Source organism: Electrona antarctica (genome assembly GCF_951216825.1).
Source record: "Electrona antarctica genome assembly, chromosome: 6".
Taxonomy (NCBI): domain Eukaryota; kingdom Metazoa; phylum Chordata; class Actinopteri; order Myctophiformes; family Myctophidae; genus Electrona; species Electrona antarctica.
The window spans coordinates 16,888,142-16,910,240 of record NC_136811.1 but is presented as its reverse complement, the minus strand read 5'-3'; the positions used below and the strand labels follow the sequence as shown (position 1 = coordinate 16,910,240).

General features: G+C 42.3%; 1 protein-coding gene across 2 annotated transcripts; it reads right to left on the bottom strand.

Annotated features, from left to right (window-relative positions):
* Positions 1 to 634: 634 nt before the first annotated feature.
* Positions 635 to 21,709, bottom strand: wdtc1 (WD and tetratricopeptide repeats 1). 2 transcript variants are annotated; one of them, XM_079502808.1, is made up of 16 exons: positions 21,577 to 21,709; positions 18,176 to 18,329; positions 17,617 to 17,700; positions 17,416 to 17,462; positions 15,674 to 15,785; positions 14,128 to 14,315; positions 12,652 to 12,834; positions 11,646 to 11,740; positions 11,047 to 11,162; positions 10,270 to 10,360; positions 9,293 to 9,386; positions 8,923 to 9,093; positions 8,218 to 8,453; positions 6,025 to 6,193; positions 4,380 to 4,572; positions 635 to 3,658 (listed from the first exon to the last, which is right to left on the bottom strand). In XM_079502808.1, exons 2-16 carry the CDS (start codon positions 18,221 to 18,223, stop codon positions 3,461 to 3,463), a joined length of 2,025 nt encoding a protein of 674 aa, XP_079358934.1. In that variant the 5' UTR covers positions 18,224 to 18,329; positions 21,577 to 21,709; the 3' UTR covers positions 635 to 3,460. The 2 variants fall into 2 exon arrangements, with proteins under 2 accessions (XP_079358934.1, XP_079358935.1); XM_079502809.1 differs by having other exon boundaries at positions 6,025 to 6,190.
* Positions 21,710 to 22,099: the final 390 nt, after the last annotated feature.

Here is a 22,099-nt window from a genome sequence, read left to right as displayed (position 1 = left end):
TAACCTGAATCAAGCTATAGTCTACTCCTGTTAGGTAATTTCTATACTATGCGGCAGAGCCGGACTTACCCTTGGGCTAGGGTGGGCCCCCAAAAAAATATTTTTTTCTTAGTATTCGCAGGACGCACAGCTCCGCCGCGTGCCCCAAGGGGGGCCCTCAAATTTGCTCCAGCCCGGGGGCCCTCAGCAAGGTAAATCGGGCTCTGCTATGCGGTGATATGCAAGGTTCATATTTTACATTGTGTATGCATTTATAATTTGAGTTTATACTTAGACATAATTAATAAAGATGAGACTTATGACATTAGGATAGCAACATGGATGCTGAAGCTTAATGAATGATGCTCAAGGGATTTAAACACCTTGCGATTGATAGGTAAGAATATGAATTCTGTCTGCTTTGATAGGGAAAGAATGAGGGTCTACTCTATAAACTGCCTGAAAGTCATCAAAGGAGCTTGTTGCTTCCACTGCCTGCTCTCGCTCATGCTAGATTAGTAACTTAGTAGAACTAATGTTGCAAGATGTATTTCATGCTGAATAAATAGTGAACATGCAGACTGGTCTGTCACCTTTGCTTAACGTGACTTGCTCCTTACACCACCCTACAATAAAATACAAAGAGTGAAAATACAATGTTTAACAATCTTTCTTGTTTTATTAATTTGCAGCAAACGTCATAACAGATATCCTCAAAGAATACATAATATCTCCAATTATCTTTTTTTTAACAAAAAAGAAAAAGTCAAACACGCACACACGCACACACCCACACACCCACACACACACATGGAAGCCTAGTGTTACACTGAGGACTCAAGCCTGAGGACGACCCTGTGAGCTGTTACATGGGCAAAAGATAGAATAGATCTTCTGTCCCATTCACCCATAACTATGGCCAGAGACCTCCAGAATAGGGCCGGGCAATTAACCAAAAACATATCCAATCCGACATTTAGAACCAAATACGGTAATCTACTTAATCTTGTAGGTTAATCGAATAATCGAGAAGCAAGTCATATTTCATCATTATAAATTTTAATTTCTTATAAATCAACGGAACGGCACAAAGCTTTAAAAAAAATAATCGGCTAAATCGAGTCTAGTCTGATTAACCACCTATTATACTTTGTAGAACAATGGTGGCATTCAACAATAGCCAATGTGAACATGATCTGCTATTTTAATGTAAAAATAAAAATCATCCTTGATTCGTAACCGAGGCAAAAAGCTTAAAATAAATGTGATATTGGTTTTGAAGTCTAATCGCCCAGCCCTAATCCAGAAAGTAGACCTCATCCTACTGCAGCAGAATACTAGTGCCACAGACAGCTACCAGCCCGTCTCTATCCAAAAATAGTTAGATTTTTCTCCATGGGAGAGCTGAAAGTGCATTTATGTTCCTAGTTCCCACTTTGCTATCAATTAGTATCTATAATGCTCCTACGTGTCATATCAGGACTCATGCTTCTCTTTTAGCTCTTTTGTCTTTTCCACTACGAAAGGTTAATCCATAACCTGAACCTAGTTTAAAAAGATAACCCAGAACTTGAAACCTTCCAGAACCTGCAAAGTTTTGCCATGGTTTTCCGTTAACGTTTTAACCAGAACCACCCGTGAAGACGGAGGTACATCATGAAAATAAACTCATGAAAACATGCAAAAATAGCCAATCTACAAACTTACATTACATTGTGCTGTTGTACATCGGCTATTCTCGCAATTTTTTTAAACACATTTATTTGTGTTAGTATAAGTTCTGAGTTATGGCTTCCCAGAACTCAGAGTAAGCACTACCTCCCGAGCAGGGCCCAAAATTAGGTTGTGAGAACCTTATGTGAAACTGAAACTGAGTCGTAGCGTTATGGAAATACATCCAGAACGGTAACCGGAACAGTCGGGACCAATACCTACTCACCCAAAGGCAAATTCCGGCGGCCTCGGACGGTCAAGAATTTCTGGCCACAGAGCGTTCTGAGAAGAAAATGTATTTTTATATATAGAAAGATGTTTACTTTGTGTTGGTTATTTGCTTCAGTGGAGGGTGTTTATTGAGTCAATGCTATGTATGGCCATATTATTTGGTGTCATGTTGTAGTAGCCACTCTATTGTAAGAATGCACGGCAAAATATAATGTAAACTTTATACCTCCATGGTCGCCGGAATTTGACTTGGGGCGAGTAGGTATTGGTGCCGACCGTTCTTGTATTCTCCGGAACTGGTGAAATGTGTTTCACAGCGTGGTAAACTTTATTTCTTGTGGTCAAAAAGAGCCATTTACTCTATGTGCCCCATCACACACATCACATTGAATTTCATTAAGATGACTCCTTCCCAGAAGACTCCACAGTTGGCAGGGAAATGCAGCAGACAAGTAGTCTACGACATGCGGAAGTACAAACCTCCCTCTGACCACCGTTGAACAGTAAACATAACCCAAGCCCCTTTATTATCGAATTATAGAATGCCAGAATTACGTTTTGACAAAACAAATGCAACATTAATCCTTGGCCACTTGAAATCTCAACAAATTCACACTTTTGGACAAAGAGAAACCACACGTTTCGTCAGACAGAGCCATTAGAAGGAGAAAAAAAGGAAAAAAAAGAAAAGGAAAGTGCCGTGATCTTAACACACAAAACACAAAAACAATTATTGTTTCAAGACTTTGAGAGCGATCTTTCTTATCCTTTTTTCTTGGCTTTCCTGTGAACTCATCCTCTGATCAACGTTCCATGAAGTGAAAGCAGACTCACCTTTGTTTTGGGGGGGGGAGGGGAGGGGGGGGTCGCTCTGCAGACACAGTACCATCTTCGAGCCCTCATGGATCCCCCCACCCCGCATGCAGAGGACATTTCCCCGTGACTGCGGATGAGGCCACGACACTCTGACCTGTATGGTCGACCTGCTGCGAGGGGGGAGAGGGGGGGGGCTTTCAAATCTTGTTGGTTTTCTCACCAACACAAACCTGAGGAGGGATTTGAGGAGTGATGATGTGGTGGAGGGTGCTCTTCGTCGTCACTGGAGTTGTTGCCCCAATCACAACCTTTGCAGGGTGAAGGAAATGCTGCTGTTGGTTGTATTCCAAGGGGATGGGGGTGGGGGGGGTGGGAGGGGCGAAAGGGTCGTCTCCTCTAAGCCCCACCCCCCTTCCCTACCCCCCCCCTCTCCAAACATGATCTCCCCGAAGTCTTTTGTTTAGAATGGGGGGGGGGGGGGGGGGGGGGTTGGTGCATAGTGCAGAGATGTGACGTGACATTCACTCAATCGATGTTGCTTTCGTTTCGAAGGGGGGGGTATTTAACATTGAAAAAAAAATCTATGGTGCTTGACTGTCCCCCTCTATGCGCACGCATGCACACGGGTCACGACACACTTAACGTGGGTGGGGTGGGGGAGGGGAGCCGGGAGAGTGCTTTAGCATCCTACCTCCATTCCTATAGTCCGGAGTTTATTCATTTAGCTGGGCCGGCACTGCACCTGACCCTCTGAGCTGTCCTCGTCGTCGGAGCCCTCGGGCCCCACGCCGCGCAGGCCCGTGATACGGTACCCCATGTTGAGCAGCATGACCTCCAAGGGGTCGGCGTTCATGCGCCTCTGGTTTGCCTGTGCGGCGCCCTCCATGTCCTCTACCACCCGTCCGTTCTCGCTCTCCGCCTGCACAGGGACGAGACAGCGGGGAAATGGACAAAATGGTCATACAATCTGAAGCCAGGGGTCTCCAATCGTTTTCAGCTCGAGACTCCAAAGTCAAATTCTGGTGTATTCCAGGGACCCAAACTTAAATAATAAACAAATAACAGAGCTTTAACCTTTGCTTTAATGACATTTCTGAGACCATTCGTGTTCATTGAAGATGCTTCTAATCATGTATTCTACGGCTAGTTTACATTTCAAATACTCTTTAATTAAGTTACACTCGAGGGTGTGCTTTACCGCCATTAATGCACGCAGAAGTGCATTAATGAAAGGTCAAGCACACCTTTGTGTAATATTGTGATTATAGAACAATTACCCTAAACGTTAACTCAATTCTCAAAGATATTCGCTTTTTGATGACAGATGTAGCCACAACGACCACAAATGTCGTAAGAAACTCGCTAGCTTAGCAACCCAGTCAGCTGTGCTCTGGGAGAACAGAGCAGCTGATTTTAATGTTTTGATTATGCGTTCCATCATACTCGTTATTGCTTTCTCGAACAACCTGTTGTATAATCTTAAAATAACCAATAGCTGAAAATCTTGTAGATCTGCTATTTTCGGTGCACAACATGCTTTCAAAGAAGTCATGCTGGCTTGTATGGAATCCAAAAGAAATGAAATCAGTCATGGCGACTGAGAACTTCAATCCATGTGGCCAATCTACAAGCTCGCCTACCTCTGGTCTGGGGCTCCATAGCCGCACCACCGGGTCGATGCCACTGGTAGCCAGGAAGCAGTAGCTGGGATGGGGCTGCAGACAGTTGACGATGGACTCATCCCCTTGGAGGATCCTCACCAGATTAGTGGTCTCCTTCTCCCAGATGAAGAAAGAGCCGTCGTCTGAGCCGCTGACTATATACTGGCCTTTGCTGCGGAGGAGAGAAGCCCAATTACACAACATGCCCCGCCACAGCTTTGCAGCATGGATCTAATATATACTGTACTTTTATTGTAAAGGCTACATTACTAGGACGTGATTTAGATTATGTTCCAAATATGCGTCAGCTTGGCCTAGGGCAAGGAAGTCCAAAAATGTTTCAAAGGAGGCCATATTTGACACAGTATGAAAATACCTTGTGGCTGACTGCATCTCCTGTCAGACCATAACAAAGTCATATAGAAATGCATCGCATTACAACAGTTGCATTTTAATATCAACAGTTGGTAGTGCAGCCAAATATAAGTCACTCGTCTCTGTGTATATTTACAGTCCAATACATTGTCTTTTGTTCAAATGGCAGTGTTGCTAGTGTAGCTATGAACAGCCGTCCGTCTCTTGAGGTCTTCTCCCATGTCTAATACATTTATTAGGAAGGAAGCTATGGGCCATTTACAATTTGCCCTGTGCCACAATTTCCCGGGCCGGACTTTGGACATGTCTCGCCTAGAGACACGAATGGGATATTAATAATGTTATGGTGAATATTTATTTCCCCTTTGGTTGTGATGCGTGTGTTCAAATTTTAGTGGACTTAGAATAGTATATATATATATATATATATATACACACACACACTATACTATATTATACTATACATATGTACTATAAAGTGCTATGACTACATAAAATGCAATTCTAGTGCTGTCTACGTAACACAGTCTGTATAAAATGCTATCTAAGTCTACATAAAGTGCTATCTAAGGGGCTAGGGCAAGTGCTACGGGCCATGATGGAGTCTGAAAAGGTGGGTTTTCAGACTACAACAATTAATATAAGGCATAATTCATCATTATGCTTTAAGTAGCATGTGACGTGTCAAACTAGGGTGATTTCATGATTCTGAATCTATTCCAGCGCGGGCGTAGAATACGCCCATCAACAGGCTGGGTGCTGGGCTAAAGAAACTTCAGTAGGTATTGGATGGAGCCCGCACACCATAGGTATAAGAAAGACGTTCTTTATTGAAAATTCTGACAACGTTTCGATCTATTTGATCTTCATCAGGTCATGAATCTGAATCTGAATCTATTCCAAGCATTATGTGGGATGACAGCTATGGCCATTTTTAGCCCAATGAGTGTTTTTTGTGCAAAACTAATGCTTGGAATGGATTCAGAATCATGAAATCCCCCTAGTTTGACTAGTCACTTGCTACTTAAAGCATAATGAGATTTTTGCCTAGATTGTTAATGGTGGCCATATGGATTTAGCACCTGTAGCGACCCTGAAGGTCGCCGGCTCGGGCAATCTAGCCAATTAATTCGAGCATGCCCTGGGCTACATCTGTGCAAAACTTGCCACATTGTTATAGTTAGGATTCATTATGGATTCATTACAAAAAAAAAGTCTATAAAGTCGCAGTGTTCCTATGACCACTGACCTCCCGAAGAAGTTGGCCTCTTTGATGTCTGTGGTGGTGTTACAGTGGCCGCAGTAACGGTGCTTGTAGTCGAAGCTGCGCTCCCTCAACACAATCTCGTCTTCTGGGGTCGACTCCTTCCTGCTGAACTGGCTGGTGAAATGCACCGAACCTGACTTCTTCTCATCTGCTGGGGACAGAGATAGCAGGGGGCAGACTTGTAAGCAATCACCAAGATTTGAAGTTTTTGAATTTTGGCGTGGTGTTGGGTATAGGTATAAGGTTTTTAAAAAGCTGTGCAAACGCATTGGGCACGCCCTCTAGTGGTCTGTTTACACAGACTCAAATATTAGATACATATAGGTATGGTTGAAAACCAAAATAATTGATAAGAGAAAAAACGAACAACCAGAAAGGCATAGTTTTCAAGATGTCGTCCACGGTGGTTAAAATGAGCTAAAAGCCTATAAAATGGGATTTAATATGTAAAAGATCATAACAATTATGGACTTGGTAACTATTTTTTAAATTTTGGGCATATGGTTTTCAAAAACCATCGCAAACTAATTTGGCTCGCCCCCTAGTGGTCGGTTTGCAATGAAACCACTATTAGATATGTCAGTATGGTTGAAACCCCAAATAATTGATAATAATTTTTCTAGGGCCTCTGTATCTCGAGAGGAGGCAAGCTTCTGGGTCACAGAAGGGGACGTTCGGTAGGCCAATCAGAGGCAATGTAAATGTTTGTTTTCTCATGCCAATAAGGCTCCTTTGTATTGAATTGAGTCCTGTAAAAGACGCTGTGATTGGCCAGTATTTACTTGAGTGGCGCAGCGTGCCTTCCGCACTTCCGCTTGACTTCTTTTCTTTTTTTAAATAATTCTTATCCCACGATTTTGTAACCCATTTTTCACCCCTGTGTCAATTATCTAATGTGATCCTGGGCTCTACACACCCTCCGCCAACCTAGTTCCCATATATGGGGGACATGGGGAGAGCAACGGACTTGAACTCATGCTTCCTTCATGCCTGAGTGTCCAAGTTACTCCTTTACACCTGACAGGGGGGAGTTTCCCTGGTTGGACGTAGCGCGTGGAAGGAACACGTCATTCCAACCAGTTCCTTTCCCCTCCATCAGGCGGCAGTTTAGAGACCAGGATTGCTTCCGCTTGACTTCTGCCTTACAGTGTGATACAGGTTGCTCTAATGAACTGCAGTTTCCAATGAGGCTTTGGCATACCATTTTCGCGTTTCTGATCTGGTCGGGAGCGGTAAGAACCTACGTCACGTTGTAGTCACCAGTATTACCCAAAATAAGTCCCTGCAGCAATAATTTTAGGCCCTACCAGCATACCCAATAAAATCCTTGATGCTGCATTTCGCTTATAGGAATAGTTTGTTTGGTATATCCATCTTCTATTCCGAATCGTAGCGACTGGCAAGACTAAACTAGTTGCGAACGCAGTGAGCATTTACTATGAGACCCAGCAGATCATGTCTGTCTGTGTGTGTGTGTGTGTCACGCTGTAACACCACCCGCCCGCCACCAGAAGGCGCAGCTGTATCACACAAAAACACACACACACATGCACGCATGTGCATCGCACGCACGCACGCAAAAAAAACCGTTACAAAAAAAAAACATTCAAATTTAAAAAAATTAAAAAAAACAAATAAGAGGAAAAGAAAGCTCTGTGTGTGTATGTGTGTCAGACTGCCACAACAGCTGTGTTCGCTTCCCGCGTTCACGCGTCTTACTTGTAGTTATACTCGATTCAGCATTCAAATGGGGATTGAGGGAACCAAAACAAAGCGGCGAAAAACCAGAACCCTTCAACTGGAACCACATGTTGTTTTCTTTTTTCATATCTGTTGTCTAGAGCGGATCACACAGGTCATTTTGGAACGCAGACCAGGATTTCCTCCGGGGTGGAAGGTCTGGTGACGCGAGGTTAGGCCCCCGCTTCCCCCACATTTTGCCGTGTAGATTATGTGAAAATAACATGTATTTATTTCATTATGTCTGCCCATGATCTCTGTGATGTATACGTTTATTACCTCTGAGTCACTGACACTAAAATCTGAACCTGTGACTTGACATCCATACTGTTATAAAACCAAAATAAAAAGATTTTGAAAAGAAAAGAAAATAACATGTAAATACTAAATAGGCCGTGATGTTAGTGTGATGATAAGTGTAGTGCACAGTCGCACCTGAATCCGTCTTGGAGTAGAGGGCAGCCTTGATGTCTTTATCCAGAGAGTCACAGGCACTGCTATGGGCCTGCTCTGGGAACTTGCCCTTGAAGTCATCCAGACATTCCAGGGCCTCGGCCACATACTTCAGCTCAAACAAGCAGCGGGCCAGCCTGAAATGGGCCTTCAGGTGACCGGGGTTGAGTGTCAAGGCCTTCAGACAGTCCCTGAGAGCATCGTAATGGTCGCCATCCCTATGAAGCGTGCACACACATCGTACATACATCATACACTAGATTTTTTTTAATAGTTTTTCATAATACACTAAAACATGACCAGGCTAGTTGACACTATTTATTTCTGTTAGCAATGCTAACAAGCAAGAGGTCTCCCCGTCTCACCAGCTCGTTAATAAAGGTGGGTTGCAAGTTTCATCCAATCAGGCAAGAAAGGTTAAATTGTAGTTGCAGTTTAGTATTTAGTGTTCCAGTTCCAATTTTGCTCATTTATTTTTTTCATCACTTCAAATGTCACTTGTTTATCCTGAATAAAATTGGTAAAACCTGACCTGAAAATATATTTTCTGTTTAGTGTTTACTAAAGAGCTGGAGAGATGGGGATGTGTTACTGAACAAACTGCATAGCTCGTCAATAAAGTGTTCTCAATTTAAATGCCTATGTTAAGGTACAGTAGATACTAGATATACATGAATCTAGGCCTACCACTTGCGCTTCATGTAGGCAGCAGCTCGGTTCCCGTACAGCATGGCATTACGGCTGGCCTGGTGAATACCTAGACTATAGAGCTGGATGGCCTGAGTCCACTGCTGCCGTGCAAACGCATCATTAGCCTGCTGCTTGATCTTCTCCAGGTGAGGAGGGAGCTCACTAGAACTACAGGGAGGAGAGGAGAGGAAGAGAAGAGAAGAGAAGAGAAGAGAAGAGAAGAGAAGAGAAGAGAAGAGAAGAGAAGAGAAGAGAAGAGAAGAGAAGAGAAGAGAAGAGAAGAGAAAGAAACGATAGGCTTTTGTTCAGTCATCAGTCATTATGTGGCTGTAAAGCAGAGATGAAGGAGGTAAAACACAGCTGGTACCCAGAGGAGAGCTTGCTTTCAGCTAGTCTCAGATGGCTGGCTGGCAGGTGGATTCCATTTGACACTCCGTTGGTTGTCTTTCCATTCTGCACATCTGATGGGATAGCAAAGTAAAATAAACTTGTAGATCAATCACCATTTGAATAAGTCCAAGAGTGAAAGAAATAAGAAACAAATCTATTCCCATTATTGGTTTCTCTCTCTCGACTGCTATCTCCCCACCTATAGTAGTATACCCAGTTGTAGAGTTCTGGAATTTGCAACCTAATGCAATCCTTGACATGAAAATGTTTGAGAACCACTGTCATACAAGATTTAACCCATAACTTTATCCATCTATACATGTAATCCACGTAACTCGAGAACCGTTCGCCCCACCGACACACGTGTTCCACACCCCCACAGCGAGTGCAGTGCCCGGTGTCCAGGCAGTCGGTTGGACCCACGGTTGTCCACAACCGCCACAAAAGGCCCCTGCACGGGCTCTGGACAAGGCCCCTGCCCAAGCTCCATATATGGAGCTGGCCTGTTCTGACATCAGATCACAACATTCCATATTTGGGCATGCCTGACACATAACTCCTATAGGAATAAAGGGACACAGAGAGACAGATACAGAAATCTCCATATATAGGCATAAAAGGGAACGGGTATTCTGACACGGGTACAACGGGTATTGCATAGCCGGGTGGGGCATGAATCTTCAACTTCCATCGCTACCGACTCGGTGCTCTACAGCCGGGCACCGGTCCAGTACTTCAAAAGGAGACACCTTTGGCCCGGATGGCTGGCGTAGACGTAGGGGCACCTAGGCTGGTAAACCGCAGGTTCGAATATCGATCCTGACAACCTTTGTGGTTTGTTACTCCCCATCTCTCTCTCCCCATTTCCTGTCAGTCTACTGTCCTATCAAATAAAGGCATAAAAAGACCAAAAATATCTTTAAAAGCCTTTGACCCGGGTGGGACACAATATACCTGTTGATGATTGGCATTTCTTGCTTTCTTGCTTCTTTGGAAGCAAGAAGGTGTAGGGCTTCTGTTTGAAGGTCAAGTCAAATAGGTACACCTAGACACCGTGGTGGAAGAAGTATGCAGATTAAGTAGCAGTACCACAATGTTATAATACTTAGTGGGTGAGAGGTTCTAAGGGCCCCATTTTCGTCAGTGCCTTACCCCTTATCCCTAAACTTTTTAGTCGATCTACATCGACACGTTGTGAGCTTGTACATTGGCTATTTGAACTATTCAAAAAAAAAAGTAAAAAATAAAAAAGGCAAATAAGTTTAGGAATATAGGGCCCAAAATGTCCAAAACGGTTACTTTTCAAATATTTTTTTCAGTGCGTTAAAACGACTATATGAAAAATAGGGTATGATTTTTCAGGATTCAAATTCAAAGATAGCATAAGTAGCAGATCTACAAGCTCGAAATGTGCCACAAAGCGACACTTTGATGCTTTTGTGTAGGGCATTAATTTACCAAAGAAATGGAGATAAGAGGTTTCTGCCCGACATCAACAATATGGACTTGACACAACTTTATGAACTTTCATGTGATATGATAGTAGATATGGATATCACTTTTTATATTTGTAAGGTTTTAACTTTTTAATTGTGGCTTGTGTGTCTGCGTCTTATTTGTGGTTTTATGCAGTGAAATTACACAAACAGTCTCAATATAATTTTGTTGAATGGCTGCATACAATGACAAATTGACAATAATGGGATTCTGATTCTAATTGGCCAACTCTACCTGCTCTCCGCCCATGTTTACAAGCAGCTCCGTCCCATCGGGGCTGAAGGTCACGTAGGTCGCCACCAGGACCCTAAGACGGTTGTTGTAGTCTGGGAGTTTCACAGGGAGGTGGCCTACGGCACAGGGGACGCAAATCATAGCGGATAGGACTATGATATCAAAATTACAAGTCCAACAGTTAATTGAACTAATCAATGTAATCGATTATGAATGAATCGACTTTAATGAAAGAAAATAGTAGAATCTACAAGCTCGCAATGTGGCACAGTGCGTTGTCAGCTTGTAAACCGGCTAAAATCTCAACACTGGCTGGCTGGTGTGTAAGTATATAATAGACTAAATCATGGTCACTTCCCAATGGTCATCCATCCATTACACCACACAGACTATTACATCGTTGCTGTCGGGCAGAAACCTCTTATCTACATATTCTAACTTGTGTTTTTTCGTAAATTAAACGCCCAACTTGATCAGACTACAGCGTCACACAGTGTTGAATTTTAATCCTAAAAATTAACAGTTTTGGACATGATGAGGTTAACTTTCCACCCGACAGAGAGACATTATAAAAAGGCATACACAGCAATGTTCCACACCTGCAACATAATACTGGCCAGCTCCATCTGGGATGGGCTTCTGCCTGTCACAGAACGTGTGCACGTGTGCAGACGTGCCCTGACTCGTGGACTTCCTGCATGAGAAGGAAGACAAACATGCCCTGTTCAACGGTGCCTGATAGCAGCATACGATCACATACTATACTGACAAATATCCACGGCAATGTTCTGAACAAGACTGTCTGGCCAAAGCACTTTGAGCATAAAGTGTCCCTATTCTGGGAGCGAGAAGTTAAGGAACGAGACCAAAAGGGGAGTAAACTCACCTTTCCTATAGAAAGGTGACGACGTACACTTTTTCTTTGTACATAGTGTGCCAATTCTTGGACCTTATCAAGACAGACTGAAGTACAAAAATGTCAGCGTGTTCAGTTCACTTTTTCTGGCTTTAGTTGCGCTTGTACGTGAGTTCGAATTTTCCACTGGCATTGAAACAGTAAACACTCTCAGAATGAACACTGGTACGTTAGTGAGCTAGACAGCTTTTTGAAGTTGCTCATGAGGATATTCATGTGATTATATAATTATAGCTGTCAGCCAGTTCTCCATTCTTTTTAACCCAAGCCTTTATATATATCTAATATTTTTTTTTGTATTATTGTCACTTGTCACTCCTACGCACAACAAGCTCATTGAGCAACACTTGAAGAGCGACTTGGCATCTGTATAGCTGACCACACTTGGTCGTTTTGTAGCCTTCTGCGCCGCTACTGAGAACAAGGCACAAGATCATGTTATATTGTCGATGTCGGGTATAAAACTGATGTCCAACATCGTTCCTTTTTTATTCTTATTTGTAAAACATTTTAACATTGTGAAAATAGCCGATCTACAAGAGCTATTGTCGCTCGTGTTCGACAAAGTTGGGCATTAATCGGCAAAAAAAACATTGCAAAAAATTAAATAAAAAAGAAGTAACGCAACGTCATCTTCCCCCTAGTTCTTGCCAGATTACACTGTTCTGGAGCGGGCAGCGAGAACTGACCTGTGGTTGTGGATCATGCGTATGTCGTAGAGGCGTACGAAGGGTCCGTTGGCTCCCACTGCTAGGTAGTTGTTGTCCATTGGGTTGACAGCCAGACACTTGGCCTCCACTAGCTGACCACAGAACTCCGTCAGGTCGATCAGCACCTCTGATCGTTTGCTGCTTTCCCTCAGGTCATACTGCCTGTGTGGGGTACAGCACCAACATTTATTTCATGTATATTATCGTCATTGTCGGGGAGGACAAAATAACCTTTGCTCCAATGTCGTTATTATTTAGTAACAAGCTTGTGTTAATAATTTTCATTGGTTAAATAAATGTATTTATAAAACAATTACACCCGTGAAGTGAGGGGCACTCTTATCATCATACATCATCTCATTCCGGCCAATCACAAGTTACGCCATGTTTGTGTTTACACAAACACTCAAAATGGTCCATTCCTTGTCAATGGCATTTAATGTTTGTGTAGGACAACGTTTGTGCACACACACCAAAAGCTGGACAGCGGCCCTCAAAAACATGTAACTTTGTTGCTCAGGGGATACGTTTAATCTGGAATTCTAGACCATCAGGTCAAAGTTTGTGTTAAAAGTCTAGGTGAGACATGACCATTGACACCATCAAAATGTCTCTACCATACAGATTGGACAAAATTACATTGTATGCATTCAAAGAAAGTTACTTAAAAGGGAAATTTCACTTTAAAAAAAACGTTGTCATTTTATAGTCTACTCAGGCTTATGTGAACACCCCAGACAGTATTCAGTATTTAGATATTTGATATTAATTGTAGCTGCCCCGCCCCCTTCCTATACAAACCCATTGTAAATTCAAACTCCATAACCATGAAATATCCATCGAAAACACCCATCCTTTTTTCTGGTGACTGATATACTCTAATACGTGAGGTGGCCGCGGTTTTTCGATTACTTTTTTCATTTATTTGTAATAATTGATTTGGAAATTGAGAAGAACAAGGATCCATTAAAAAAAAAAAAATAGAAAATAAAATAATAAAAACACAGGCACCTCGCGTATTAGAAGGGTAGTATCAGTATCAGGTAGTCACCAGAAAAAAGGACGGGTGTTTGATGAATCTAACATGGTTAAAATGTAGTTTTAAGTTACAATGGGTTTGTATAGGAAGGGGGTGGGGCAGCAAAAATGAATATCAAATATCTAAATACTGAATCAAGTGAATCAAGTGAGTGTTCACAAAAGCTGATAAGATGATAAAATGACCAAAAGTTTTTTCGAAAGTGAAATATCCCTTTAACCACTTCCAACCTGATGTCCTCCTAATTTGGTCAAATATCTTTTGACATACGTGAAACATGAAGATACAAGGTTTCTGCCCAACAGCGACAATATTCACCCTGCTCCAGGCTACTACAACACCCAGAATTCAGCATGAAGGTCAATGCCAATTTGACCTCATCGTATACTGAAGGGTCTATTTTCCGGTGTTCTGACCTGATAATGCCGTCCTCCGCGGCGCTCCAGAAGGTATTGGGCCACATGGGCGCGGTGGCGATGCGCTTGACCCTGTTGGTGTGGTCAGAGAACATGTGGATGGTCTCTTTGACCGATAGGTCGTGCACGTGGACCTTTGTGTCCGCCGCGCCCGTCACCAAGATACGGTCACCAGAGTGAGGCAGGAACTGCACGGGCACAAAGAGATGCCAGGAAGACCAATCCAATTACAGTTGCATTATTGGCCAAGCCGGTTTGTTGTGCATGGAAAGAATTTGGCTTGGCAAAATGCTCACAAGGACGCATATTACATTAATATACTGTGGTAATAATGACCACCCTCTAAGTGCTCAGTGGTTCTCAACCTGTGGGTCGGATTTTTTGGGGTGAGGTGTTTTCAACCCAACTCCGTGGTTTCCCTTTCCGTGATGCGATGGCCCAAGGCCGAGAATATAGAGCGTCGCAGCCCCGCCCCCTTTCAGAATGACGAGTGGCCCAGGAAATCATGACAATAAACACTCGATCAAATAATTAGAAAGAAGAAAATAAGGGCAGGGTACAACACTTTTTGTTTTGTTTTTCTTCTTACTAATTATTTGATCGGCCCAAAGTTGGCAGTTGGCTTTGTCCGCGGCGTAAACGTCTTTAAATAAATACTTTTTGAAAAGCCTATGGGGAAAATTTATGGGGAATTATTTCCTGGGCCACTCATCGTTCTGAAAGGGGGCGGGACTGCAACGCTCATATATATATATATGCCTACACACACACACACACACACACATACTTTCTGTATGAAAAGAAAAAGACCATTACTGCATCAAAAGTAATCAATAAACTATATTTGAAAAAACTGGTCAAATATTGGCCAAATTGTCAAAAAATATTGATCTAATAATGATTTACCAACTCACAACGAGAGCCGTTGTGAGTTGGTAGATATTTTAATTGCACAATATTCATCTGAGTCATAATGACTGTAATGAATGTAATGACTCCTACAATTCCAAGTGCTTGTCAGGGTGGGGGGAGGGTTCAAATATGATTATTTTTTAGGGTCATGGCCTGAAAAGGTTGAGAACCACTGCTCTAAGACAAACACAAATGTGAATTGACCAATCATGGACATGGACCCCATTAGACCAACCACAGAGCAATCTGACTTCCATTACAGAATAACTAATCAGAGTTTTTTTTGTATGTTGTCTTAAGTGTGTGTCTTTGTGGGGCGCCGATAGTCGAGTGATTAAGGCGTGTACCACATAGGCTCTGATGCCTGGCACCGAGTCCCGGGTTTGATTCCCGAGCCCAACGGACCGTTGCTGCATGTCATTCCCCAACTTTCTCTCTCTTCGCTGTAGTCTATCAATAAAGGCATACAAAATTAAAAGATCTTTGTAATGTGTATTTAATCTAGCCAAAAATGAATAAGAGAGAGTAGTGTATGTACTGTACATAGGTGGAATTATATGTTGGTAACTAGGAAGGTACTTCTAATCGTGAAAGACGCCATCATTGTATGTCTCATTTGGCATGCGCATGTTACCTTGACAGAGAAGATGTTTGCTGCATGGCCAGTGTGCATAGTAGTAAGCTTCTTGTGTTTTAAGGGGTCCCAGATGATGGCGTGCTGATCATCCGAGCCCGAGGCCAGCAGACTGAATGCAAGCAGAAAGAATGGCTTAAATACTGTACATTTCAGGACAAATTGTGCTGTGGCCCTGAAATCACATGCAACCTAGGGTCCCCATTCTGGGGAGAACATTCTGAAAATAGTTGCAATGAGTTTGCTTGTAGGTTTCATATTTTCAGCAAAGAGATTTAGTGGAATGGGGAGGACCAAGTATCGATCCCTAGTCCAAGAGTTCGAAACTTGAAATCCCTAATCGAGTTCAGGATCAGATTTAGAAGACAACATTGGGATCACGTTGATATCCGAACTGTGTTGATATTATTATCTCAGCAAACATTATGTCAATATTAATAAGGAATTAAAGTGTATGAAATAATATTTTAACAACCAAAATCCAAATCTGATCCACTCGGATAGGGATTTAAACTTGTTTTTTTTTTACTCTTGGGCCTGGGGAATTCCAGTTAACAAATAATATACAGTAGGGTTTAAGTTTAAGGGGTTTAAGGGTTCAATTCTTACACTCTCCCATTTGGCTCAACTCCGAGTAAAATTATATGTTAATGTCTAAAGTGCCTTGCAGAGTCGAACGTAATCGACGCAAGAAGCACTACGCAACGGAGGGTGAGAGAAATTTCTCCCCTTGCGTCACGTCAGTTACGTGATCCGTCTGCTTGCGTCGGGTTGGGATCGGATCTCAACCCGGCGCAAGGACAGCAAAAGTACCCCTGGGCAGCAGAGAGCAGCAAAGAGCAAGAAGGCTTTCCTCCTCCGCTCGACCCCTCTTGAAAGAGGATGACACTTCCGCCGGCACATTGAGTTGTAAACGTAAACACAATCGGCATGGATATATCACATTGAAAGTTAAACAGGACAACATGACATCATCGTTCGAAGCACTACTTTGCAAACTCGTCTGTGATTATTTTTTTACCCAGTCCAGCCCTGGTGTTCAGACAAGAACTCTGCGGAATTACAGCGGAGAACAGCTTGTGTACAAGCGCTGACAGTTGTGTATAATTATCGTATCCTATGATTCCATTTGGTGACAATTTGACCGTTTACAGACGCGACCAACAAACCGTGTTTTCCATTGCAGATGATAATAATCCACTAGTAATGAACTTCATGTCGCTGGCTTCCTTTGACAATGATTGGTAGACTAGACTGCAATCTGCCCCGTGTGAACGCAATGATTATTGATTACATCACTAGCAAAAGACGCAAAACTGGGTCGATTAAATTAGAATAAACAGGTTTCAAGCTTGCAAGTGCGGTGTGAGCTTGTAGATTGGCCAGCACAGGCAATGGTATATAGCCTACTTCAATTATGACGATATAGTGTAAAACTCACTATACAGTTATAACTAACTACATCTCAACTTGTAAAAAATAAATAAAAGGTGGCACGTGTATCAGTATTTTGTACAATGATCCAATCTGTCATAGCTGCCATCTAGTGGACGAGTAGATTCTAGCACATTAAGTGATTATAGACCGACGTAAGCCTACACAAGCGACGGAAGGACTATATAAGGATTAAAATAAGCGTTTGACTCCCCCACACAAGGCACAAAACAGACTCTGTCCAGTCCTTAAGCCGTAAGACAATCAATTGAGAATATGGGACTCAGTAGTTTCTGTTGTATACTTACTCTCCTTTCTCGTTCCATTCCAGGCAATTCACACACCCAGTATGACCCTGTCAAATACAGTCAATACAACAAGTTAGGAGAAAGGATTTTTTGTTTAGCGCGCGCACACGCGCACACGCACACGCACACACACACACACACACACACACACACACACACACACACACACACACACACACACACACACACACACACACACACCTGAAGCTCAGCTTCCAGCCCCAGTCTTTTGATGAAGGGCTCAGTCACATGATAGAACCGTTGGAAGCCCAGCGCTCTCTTGTCCTGGTGACATGAAAACAAAGGTTCTTATCAGCTCAACTCCTACCATCAGTGCTAACAATTGTTTGTTAATTGTAATGGAGGAAAAAGTTTGAAAATAATTGTGATATTGATTTCAATATCATATTGCCCAGCCTTAGTACTGGGTTAAGGTCAATAGATGCTCCCCCCCTCTTAAACTTAATCCTCACACTAAAATATGTATCTGAAAACATTATAGGTTAGAAATAAGCCACGAGCTTTGCTGCCCGTCTCTCCGTGACAAGTAAACAGACAAACTCAACGCACGCGTCGTGCATGTAGCGGAGTTAAGTCCCATACTCTGAAGGGATACAACGTTCTGATTGGTTTAAAAAAAACACACAACTTTCCGTTTCTGAGTGAAACTTACAAATAAAATGAACAAAAAAGCCATTGCCCTAGACCTTTAAGCCCGGTGACCCTTAGCCTTCGTAGTTGAGAAAAGAGCCCAAGTTACCCTGATCTGCCTGTGCAGGATGTCTCTAGTGATGTTCACAGAAGACATGGCCTCGCTGCAGCTCACACAGTATGGCTGGAAGGGAGGGTCCGGGTGGGGTGGGTGGTGGGTCAGAGATCAGATGACATTTACTCTGTTCTTCTGTGGTAAAGAGCTGCAATACAAGTTTAAAAAAGAAAAAGAAAAACAACACAGAGAGAGAAGCACAAGGAGTCAAGGTTAATAATTATTATGCAACTGTAAACTAGTTATAATTGAGAAGTAGTGGACAGTGAATTTACTTGAGTAACTGTACTTGAGCGTTTGTATTTTTGGATATGTATGACTTCGCTAGTTCGCTCCACTACATTTCATTCAAAGACAACCCTAAATTATGAATTAACCACTTCTATTTCAAATATAGTGAAAATAGCAGATCTGCAAGCTCTGTTTGAGCTAGCCGCAATTTGCAACTCTAGATATTTTTATAATGGGATGACTCTAGAGTTGCAATTCCTTCCATTGACTCCCCATTCATCCAATTTGCGTTTGCGATCTGCTTGTATTAAACAACGTTAAACTCTAGGCCAAGCTTTAATTATCCTCTTTCAATCTGCCTAGCTTTTGTTTCATAAAAATCCACCGTAGACATGTTATGAGCTACTTTCTGTCAAGAAATTCTATGCAGGTTTTTTTGAGTGGTGCAACCACTCCCTTGCGGAGCTATGTGTGTGGCTGGCTGGGTAGCTGGCTGGGTAGCTGGCTGGGTGGGTGGGTATGAGCACGAAAATAGCATGGTTGTTTTTCACCACCTGTGCGCAACCTAACACACATATTAACTGTATATATGATGATTTCGGGTGTGCAAGTACAGTACAGTAGAGGGTACAGTAGAGGAAGCCCCACACGGTAACTCTGTCATTTCTCAACCGTTTCGGACGTGGGGCGTCTCGCCGGAACCGGGCCGGCACCCTGGCCATGATCCCCGGGGACCCCCACATGGAGTTGCACCACTCACTTCACACGGGTGTGATTTTCTAAATGTTGGGAGTTTAGGAGGCAGCAGCGCGACCCGTTAAAAAAAACGAGTGATTCCAAACACTTAGAAAAACCTGCTGTGCAGACAACACCTGCACAGAATTTCTTGAGAGAAAGTAAAGTAGCTCATAACACGTCTACGGTGGATTTTTATGAAACAAAAGCTTGGCAGATTGAAAGAGGATAATTCAAGCTTGGCCTAGAGCTGCAATGTTGGTGAGTTTAGCGTCATTTAATTCAAGCAGATTGCAAATGCAAATTGGATGAATGGGGAGTCAATGGAGGGTATTGCAACTCTAGATTCTTCCCATTATAAAAAAATCGAGAGTTGCAAATTGTGGGCGGCTATGTTTGAGCTTGTAGATATATAGATATATATTATATATATATATATATATATATATATATATATATATATAAACTATAATTTTATAGCAATACGGTTATAATAAAATCACACAAGGTCTTATATAGACCGATCAGCTGTGGTCTGACGTAATGTCTGACGTAATGAAATCACACCCGTGTGAACTGGGTGACCATAGCAACCATTCTCATACGGACAGACACGTAAACTAACAAAGCCAGTTGTAGGAGTGGTTTACACCACTCAAATTGGAAGTCTGAATATTCTCTTAAACAAGATCTTCTTGGAAATAAGATTATTTTACAATTCTGACAGTTGGAGATGGTTCGGTACAATGATAACTTTCAGACCATTAGCAGCTGACATGGGTGGCATTTCTCCTTTATGAAGATATTTCTTACAAGTGTGACAGAGATACCAGTTTGCGTTGAGATCAATGTAGACACTGAATTTAGGATTCTTCAATTTATTTTCAAAAATGTCTTCAAATAAATTGACAATTTTGTCATTGCATGTTCTTTCAATAGTATTGTCATCAATGATGGTAACTCCATTTTCAAACATAATTTGTTCACAACAAGAGCATGGGAAGACTGGGCCATATTTCACATACCTTCTGAAATGTTCTAGCCTGTCTTGTCGTGTTCGCCCTTTCTGCATCCTGGCTTGTTTCATTTGTGCTGCAGTGTTTTTGTTTTCAAGTTATTTTTGTTGAAGTGTTCTTTTAGCTCTTTCGAGTGTCATCTTTTCTGCCATCCTTTTATTTTCAACCTGTTTTTGTTGAGGTGTTATTTTAGCCCTTCTGAGTGTCTTCCTTTCTGCCATCTTTTTATTTTCAACCTGTTTTTGTTGAGGTGTTCTTTTAGCCCTTCTGAGTGTCATCTTTTCTCTGCTCTGTTTGTTTTCAAGTGTCTTATTTTCTGCCCTCCTTTTCTTTCTAACTTCTTCCTGTGTGATCTTTTCTTAAAGGACCACTTCACCACTTTCCAACCTATCTTCATATAATTGGTCCTCACTAATATGATAAAATACCACATTTTTCCTTCTAGGGCTGTGGGCAGTTCAGAAACCCGGAACATTTCAGGAATAGAAAGCCTGTAGTTTCTGCTTGGATTCCCCATAGATGGATGGGTTTCTGAACTGTCCACATCCCTCCATGAGACACAGACCGAGTAGGACAAACAAATGTGGCATTTCATCATGAACATTAGTGAGGACCAATTATATGAAGGTAGGTTGAAAAGTGGTCCTTTAAGTATTTTTAAAAGCAAATACTAATACAAATTTGACAGAAGAACACCTTTCACTTGTAATTGAGTATTTAGTTGAGTATGTATACTGGGGGGCGGGGCTGAGTACTTTGTCCACGACTGTGTATTTTCAATTAGCATAGTGATAATAAACTCACGGATTTTGAGTCCAAATAATACACTGTAAAATCCTGTAAAGGCATCAATTTGTAACTCTGAGAAACTAACAGTACTGATGAATTTACTGAGCACATTCGCTGAATTCTTGATCTATCCTGAATGATCATAGATCGAGGCGACCGAGCAGCAGCTGTCTAATCCTAATCATTTACGTTAGCCTAGTCTCAGAGTCACAGCACTGCAGCCTTTGGCACTCAAAAACCCAGATGACAGTTATGTTGTTAGCTCGTATAAATGATGAACACAGACACGCAGAGGGAGCTGTCTGACTGACTCGAGCTGCACTGACCTGACTGACGCAGAGTCCAGCTTTACAGGTTTTTGGGAGGCGAACCCAACATGTAAACAAACCCTCAGCAGCACTCTGTTGGCATGCTAGCATGCTAACTTAAGCTAGCTGGCTGTAGTCCAACACTGTATGCCAGGCCTCCAGTCCAGTGTTGTTATGCTAGCGCATTAGCGTTAGCATGCTAGCTGCACAGATCAACCACAACCATAGCCATGGCTACCACAACCACAACCATAGGGCTGCACTTACACTCGTTATTGGTTGTCGGTTCGATTCCGACTCTTATATGAGCACTCACCGCGGTCCTTGAGCTTGCGAGGGCGCTGTCAGAACATTTCCATTGAATGCAGGTGACACAAGGAGGGGGCAGTTTGTTGACACGGTGCTCCTCTCGGTCGCTAATGCCTTGTCTCTGAAGAGCAGAAAGCTGGCTGGCTGACAGCCCGACACACATCATGGGGTATTTATTTTTGCCCTCGTTCTCAAATGTTTTTTATCATTGTAACCCATCAAGTTGGGGCCCAAATTGATATGTATTTGGACACGGACCCCCATCTGAAAAAAAATGTATAATAATAATAATAATTAAAAAAAGATATAATAATTATTATAATAATAATTGAGAGATTGATTGATTGATTGATTGATTGAAATATTTATTAACAGTTTGCAGAATTACAGTACATTTCAAGCACAAACTCAATACAAAGGCTGTTAACTGTGAGTGGACGACCCAATTAAGCATTACACTTGTTTACAAGAGGGTCCACCATGTTCAATTCATCAAAACATTTAGAGACGTAGAAATAGACACTTCTATA